Raw genomic sequence first — 7,883 nt, 5'->3', positions numbered from 1 at the left:
TGGATCTTTTATTATTAAAGATGGATCACAGGTTAGATTCTAGAAAGACAAATGGTTAGGCAATGAGAGTTTGATTAACCAGTATCCTCGTTTATACAACATTGTTAGGCCAAAAATTGTCGCAATTTTAGAAGCACTGAGTTCCTATCCATCTAATTTTTCCCGGAGACGAGATCTAATAGGTCCTAAATTAGTGGAGTGGAATCATCTGTTAGCACGCCTGGCTAATATTTCGTTGTTACAAGGTCATAATGTATTTTACTGGTCTTTGCATCTGAATGGGCAATTCTAGGTGAAATCGCCTTATAAAGCAATGATACAAACCTGGGTTCCTAATCAGAATAAACGATTATGGAAACTAAAAGTATCTCTTAAGCTAAATATTTTTCTGTGGTATCTTAGGAGGGGTAGTGTTAATAAAAGGCAATCTAATTAAGCGTAATTGGCATGGAAACAAAACATGTTGCTTTTGTCACGAAGAGGAGACAATTCAACACTTGTTTTTTTACTGCCGTTCCACACTCTTCATTTGGAGTTTTTCTCAAGTAGCCTTTGACCTGACAAAACCCCAAAGTGTAGAACATATACATGTTTGGTGGCTGACTAAATGGAGTTACAAAACATCTGAGATCTTGAGTTCTGCTTGGGGCAGCTAGCTGTGACTTGCTGGTCTATTTGGTTACACAGGAATGGTTTTGTTTTTGAAAAGAAAAAACTTAACTCTCCTTTGCAGGTTATCTATGCAATCTCCCACAGGCTCCTTTCATGGGCTATCCGTCAGAGTTTGGAGTTCTAGGATATAGTTGTGGCGGCATCGCGACGTTTGGAGCATGTGGCGAATGATATCTTTACCTAAACATATGGGTGACGATCTAGTCTTAGGATTGAATGTTACTAGAGTATGCTCAATCTTTTATCTGTAGCTGTGTGCCTATCCTTTAGGCAGAGGTTTTCCAAAGCCGTGTATCAATTTGATGTACTGCTCATGGAATGCAATAAAATCTTCTGTTCCAAAAAAAACTCTTTTTCTTTTGGACAAATGACTCTCTTTTTTAATGACTTTAAGCCACTTTGATCAGATTCATCCCCAACCGTATGATCACAACCATATCCCGTACCTCTAGGGAGCTGCTAGGGTCCGGCCGGCCGGACCGTAACTTCGCGCCGGCAACGCACGCCAAATAATTTCTCGCGCTGCGCGTGGTTACGTCCAGTCCACCGTTACTCCCATGGCCCACGGCCCACCCAACATCCACGTCACTCACGCACTAAAGAACGGAGGACTCTCAACTCGCACAACCATCACTAGCGGCTAGCGCACTAAAGAGCGCAGGGCGCTCGACTCGCACAAAGACGCCATGAGCGTCGTACCTAGAGAAGGAAAATAAATAGAAATATTAATCTTCTACAACTAAAAAGAACAAAGCGTGGACTCGTACTTCGTGACTGTGTTAAATTCATATACTTTGCTTTTTGGATTAAATGTCACTTCAATGTTGGTATTTAATTTAACAGTATTGTTATCTTATCTTGCGATCCGTGTGTTTTTAGTATAAATTGTTAGTTATCCCATAGCAACACACGGACACGCTACCTAGTATATATATAGAAACAAAAATAATACATGGGAGAGGTTGAACACTAGATCAAAAGACTAAAGTAATCATTTCTCACCACTACACCGTACGATAGAGTATTTAAATCTAATAAAAAATATTCCACCCTCACAAGAGTAATGTTTTAGGTAAAAAAATACTATGTAACATCTTATGAAATATATAAAAAAGCTATGTGAGAGATAAAACAAAATAAAAATATAAAAAATAGCATATACTGTCAAAAGTAATAGAGGAAACAAGAGAAAAGAACCTAAAATCAACAAAGAACATCACATGAATACTAATTGAATAGCCTAAAAAATAAATACCATTGAACATCTCACGGTTACGATATGAATACTCAAAGATAATCGTAGAACATCTCATTAATAGAATGTGAACATTCTAAAATACATTGTAGAACATTATAGGTATACTACGTGAACATCACAAAAATATATCAAAGAACATAACATGTATACCACATGAACATCACAAAATACATCATAGAACATCACATGTATATTACACGAACATCACAAAATATATCATAGAATACCGTGTGTATAACATCATAAAATACATCATAGAACATCACATGTATACTACACAAACATCATAAAATATTTCATAGAACACCGTGTGTATACCATGTGAACATCACATGTATATTGCGTTAACATCATAAAGTATATCACAGAACATCACAAAATATCTAATAGAATATCGCATGTATACTACATGCACAAAATACACTATAGAACATCACATGTATACTACGTGAGCATCACAATAAATATCATAGAGCATCATTGTATGCTATGTGAATATTCAAAAAATAAATAATAGAACATCTATGAAATAAAAAATAAAAAACGTAAACATGAAAAAATAATTAATAAGGATAAAATAGGAAAAGGAAAAATAAAAACTCTACATAAAACATAATGAAAAAAAGAAAAAAGAAATCAAAATAAAAAGAATAAAACATAAGAAAAAAGTGAGACAAAACAAACAAAATAATTAATTATAGTAAAATAAAAAACAAATTAAAGAAAGATAAAAAATATTAGAATGAAAATAATAATAATAATTCGCATAAGACAAAAAGAAAAAGAAAAAAGAAATATAAATTGAAGCATGAAAAGAAAAGAATAAGAAATATAAATTGAAGCGTGAAAAGAAAAAGAATAAGAAAAAGAACAAGGAAAAAGAAAGAAAAGAAAAGAAAAAAGAAAAAAAAGAAAAGGATTTTTTTTAGAAAAGATAAGAAAATAAGAAGCATGAATCAAAGAAAAACATAATTAGAAAAGAAACAAGAAATAAACAGAAAGTTAAATAAAAAGAGAAAGAAAAACGTATGAAAAGAAAATGAAAAAGAAAAAAAAAGAAAAAAGAAATATATAATAAAAAAGGAAACTAAGAGAAACTCGTACTCTACCTTCCTACCGCAGGCTGGATCCTGTGTCGTCCAGCCACGGCGCCACCGAGCGAGCGAGCCCAAGGGCGTGAGATGCGTGCCAGTCCACGCGTGGTTTTGGCGCGCTTATCCGGATGGCGCTGTTCGGCGGAAGGAAACCTGATGAATCCCGGTACCTCTAGCAACAAAACCCCTATACAACATCTACTCAAATGAATCCAGTACTTCTTTTCGCATGTCTTCCTTCTTAATCATAAACGGGCTTCTCTTAGTTTGATTTGGTCATGCTTGATCTCCAAAATCTTGCTCTCCTATAGTCATCCCCAATTTTAGTGCATCATCGTCGTCTAGAACCCATAAGGCTAGCTGTTGACGAAACTATCCCACCCTTTGTACAAAATTTTGGTCGTGTTGGGCAATGTAAACTCCTTTGTTTCCCTTAATAAACAAGTGCAATGCACGCTCTTAAAAAACTATATTTTGGTGCCTAGCTATAGCAAGCACTAATTAGGCAGCTAGCACCAAGGAGCTTAGTGCCGTGAGTCTCTACTACGTGAGCAAGCAAAGAATCACGCTTTTGGTTAATAGAGCTTAGTGCCGTGAGTCTCTACTACGTGAGCAAGCAAAGAATCACCGCTTTTGGTTCATCTTCTATATAGTTACCACTGAGTATGCAAATGTATCCTCATGCAAAGGTCACGTAGCTAGCCTCTATCTAACCTGGGTGCACGGCTAGCTTGCAAAAATGGCCGCCGCCACACAATTCAATGCGACTGCTGGAATCCTGCTGCTGTTCAACAAGACATGGTGTGCCACGCCGGACGCCACGCTCGTGGCCAACTTCACGGTGTCCGGCGACCTGCGCAACACCGAGCGGCTCATGGTGACCACCACGGTGCTCATGACCATCCTCGCCGCCGCGCTGTTCGCGCTGTGCCTCGTGGGGCGCATCTCCGGCCGGCACCGCGGCGGCCACTCGACGGCGACGCGCCTCTTCTTCCGCGCCTCCTTCGCGCTCTTCCTGCCCTTCATGTCCTACATGTTCTCCCAGGCACGGAGCAAGGGCGCCCCCGCCCGCGCGAGCCTCATCCTCCTCTGGATGCTCCTCGTCGAGCTCCTCCGCAAGAAGGTGTACGCCATGGTCGCGCCGGCGGGCGACGCCTTCGCGCTGGGCGTCGGACGCTACTCCTTCTTCGACGCCGTCGAGGAGGCCGCGCGCGTCGTGTGGATCGGCTACCTCATCTACTCGTACGTGCACGGCGCCGCCCTCAAGTCCGCCTTCATCATCCTCTGGATCTTCAGCGTCGTCAAGCTCTGCAAGCGGGCCATCTGCATCGAGAAAGCCAAGCGCTCCTTCGACCTCGCCAAGAACGCCAGCCTTGTCTCCGGCTACATGTCACAGCTCGTCCAGGCCGACCGGCAGCTTTTTCCCGCTCCCGCTCCCGGCGGCGCTGCCGCCGATGGCAGAGCAAGAGGAAATGTCCTCAGTGCATGCAACTACGTGGTGATGGGGGAGAGCCAACTGGCAAGGCAGGAGACGCCCTACGGGTTCCGGCTGCCAGAGCTCGACGACATTGTCGACGGCCAGAGGAGCGAGGTCGCAGTCCCAGCTGGGGCAGGGGCGGCGTCCGAGACGACGACGAAGCTGATCAGGGTGTGCGATGTCTGGCAGCTTGCTGACAACGACCTTCTATTCCTGTACGACGAAAAACGGAAGTGGAAGCTCCAGGACACGTGCCTCGGCCTTGCCCTCTTCAAGCTTCTCCGGCGAAGGATAGAGGGCCACCACATGGTGGAGGCCGGACCGGCCGGAAGAAGCCAAGCGCGCGCCCTCGTGCGCGACGGCCTCCTCGGGGAGCTCGGCGCGGAGCGGGCCTTCAACGTGGTGGAGCAGGAGCTCACCTTCCTGGAGGAGTACTACCAGGCCATCATCCCGCTGGCGCTGCCCTGGCCGCAGCTCTTCTTCGCCAACTTCGTCTTCTCCATCCTGTTCGTCGTCCTCTACTGCGTCGCCGTGATGCTCGTCACCGGCAACGGCGACATGTTCCGCGTGCTGGCGTCCTTGTTCCACGGCCTCGTCAGCGTGTCCACCGACATGGTGCTCCAGTACAAGTGCTTCGCGCACCAGACGTCCGTGCTCATCGGCATGGTGCTCTCCTCCTCCGACCTGATCGTCACCTTCCTCCTCACGCTCACCCTCCTCACCGTCGAGACGTACGAGTTCGTGCAGTACCTGCTCTCCGACTGGCACCTCGCCTCCATTCTCTGCAGCTATGGCCGCAGGCTCTCCCTGCGGAGGCAGAGCAGCGTCCGCAGGGCCGTGAAGGCCGCCTTGTGGATCAATAAGCGCTCCAACCCCGTCATCAAGGTGCACCAGTTCACCGTGCTCAAGCTCCACCAGCTGCATCCGCGGCGCGTCTGGATGCTGCTCTCGCGCCTGCTCAAGAGGCGCCTCGTCGGCCTCCCCGACGTCGTCCTCACCGTCCAGGCCAAGGAGGGCATCGCCGCGGTCCTCAAGGACGTCCTCCTCGACCTCGACCTCGACGACGAGAACGCCGAGGGCCAGTACAGCAACGGCACCAAGGCGCTGCGGCGTGGCGGCTTCCCGCACCTCGAGTGGGCGTGCGACCAAAGCGGGGGCGCCGCCACGGTGATCCTGGTATGGCATCTCGCGACGACGCTACTGGAGGCGAGTGACGGCGGCAAGAACCACCCGCTGCCACCCGCCGGCGAGGCAGCCGTGACGCTGTCGAGGTACTGCGCGTACCTCGTGGCCTACGAGCCCAGGCTCCTGCCGGACGATCCGGCATGGACGGAGAAGGCGTATCGTGACATCAAAGGCGAGCTCGCCGGCTTCTTCCAGAGCTGCTGCACCTCTACGGACCGTCGCAAGCGGCTGATGGCGGCGGGGTTCAGCCACGAGGACATTAAGGTGTCGACGGCGATGGAGAAAGGCGTGATACTGGCGAAGGCGCTCGAGCGCGAGATCGGCAGCAGCACGGCGACGTACGTGCACAGCGAGAGGGTCTGGGGGATGCTGCTGGAGCTTTGGGCTGAGCTGCTCGTCTTCGTGGCCCGCTCGCCGTCCGGGGGACCGGACGCGCACGCGCTAGCGCTAGCCAACGGCGGCGAGTTCGTCACGCATATCTGGGCCATGCTTACCCACGCCGGCGTCCAAGCCTACGTCCCTGACCACCGCGACACCAACGTTCAGTACACTGACATCCCCATTTCATCCGCCAGTACAGCCGTGTAATGCAATCTACGCTATCCAATTCCAAATGTCTCACGCGCGTTAGCCCGGAAGTCGGAACGAACGACTACTCCCTGGCGTCCTCCCTTCCGTAAATCAACATATGGTCGGCCATTTTTGTTTTCGTTCCTTCTTTTTTTCTTTTCTTTTGCATTCTTTTTTTTCATAATATCAATTTCATTTTAGTGGTCGTTGGAGCGAACAATGGTCCGCGCGGCAGTATCTGATAGGGGTCCGTCACCGTTTTCTCACTTCTTTTTTTTCTCCTTTTATTTTTTTGTTCCTTCTTTTTTTCGTTTGCTTTTCCATTTTTTATATTGAGACCTACCCAATTTTCTTCTTTGTATTTTGATTTGTAAACTTTTCAAACTCGAAAAGTGTTGACATTTAAATTAGGCATAGGCCAATTTTAAGAAGTCCATGCCAGTTTTCGCTCAATGTAAGTAAAACTCTATAACGCGATATCTACCGTTAAGAGAGCCGCCAGCCTCAGCGGGCTCCTACCCCGGCCACGTCGCCAGAGATACTCTCGGGCGCCGGATTTGGATCAAGGGTGGGGAGATCTGCTGTACGCTCGCCTGGCATTGCTCCACACGTGTGCGTTGCCGTGGCATGGGCTCGTGCCTATTGACTGGGAGGGCCCGCTCACTGTGTGCCCCAGCTTGGTGGCAGTGGGAGTACGTCTAGGGCAAGTATGGTGGACGCGGCAGCCGGACATAGTGTTGTCAAGGTGGGATTGGCGGGTGGTGAGACAGAGCGGGCCAGGTGTGCTGTGCTTCCTATGCCCGGTAAGCAGGGCGCGGGTACACCGGCCTTCAGCACGTTCGTTTCGGCTGAATTGACTTATAAGACATGGTTGAAAGTACTGTTGGCTGGTTTGGTGTAAGAGAAACACACTGTTCAAGCCGTGGATTATAAGCTAGATATGAGCGAATAAGCCGAAACGGCCGCTTGTTGTCAACTTTGGATTCGCGGAGGCCTCGAAGGTGGGGCCTGTATCCACTTCAAGAGGATGCATGGAGCCCCGTGCAGCGACCCGGCAGCAGAAAGTTGGGACCCTCCTCATCGGATTTGCCATGTTGACAGTGGGACGGACGCCCGCTACTCGCTGCAGAGACACAGTGTTATCGAGTGCCGATAGGTCCATCCGGGCTAGGGCCTGTTTGCCAGTAGCCTCAAGCCCTCAACCGTTGTCTCGGAGAACTGCGCGTTTGGTTGCCTGCACAAGCCCTCAGCCAGGACCTCCGCATGCGAGAACAGCGTTTGTTTGGTTGAAGTATATTAGTCGGGCCAGGCTCTCTGCGTGCAGGGAGATCCCCGCGGTTAGGCTATGTAGAAACGCAGAAATCGGCCGTTTCTGCGGGGGCAGGCTGGCGCGGTGCTGGTAATTGACCATCTAATGACGTTATTGATGCATTATTAGCACATACTAAATGATATTAACATATTTCAATTAATATTAAGGAGTAATGAGATAAACTAAGAGCTATAAGATAATAGTTGCACATAATAAATGTTATGATGATTATTATTTATATATTTTTAGCTCATGCAATCTGTCCTTATGTGAGCAACCAACAGGTTCTCGAGACAACCTGCCTCCGCAAACAGA

General features: G+C 47.8%; 1 protein-coding gene across 1 annotated transcript; it reads left to right on the top strand.

The window, feature by feature from the left end:
• Window positions 1-3,763: 3,763 nt before the first annotated feature.
• On the top strand, window positions 3,764-6,274 carry LOC136479900 (uncharacterized). The gene has a single exon (XM_066477615.1). It carries the CDS (start codon window positions 3,764-3,766, stop codon window positions 6,272-6,274), a length of 2,511 nt encoding a protein of 836 aa, XP_066333712.1.
• The last annotated feature ends 1,609 nt before the right edge of the window (window positions 6,275-7,883 follow it).

The sequence above is a fragment of the Miscanthus floridulus genome, chromosome 9, assembly GCF_019320115.1.
Source record: "Miscanthus floridulus cultivar M001 chromosome 9, ASM1932011v1, whole genome shotgun sequence".
Taxonomy (NCBI): Eukaryota; Viridiplantae; Streptophyta; class Magnoliopsida; order Poales; family Poaceae; genus Miscanthus; species Miscanthus floridulus.
This window is presented reverse-complemented; position numbering and strand designations above follow the sequence as displayed.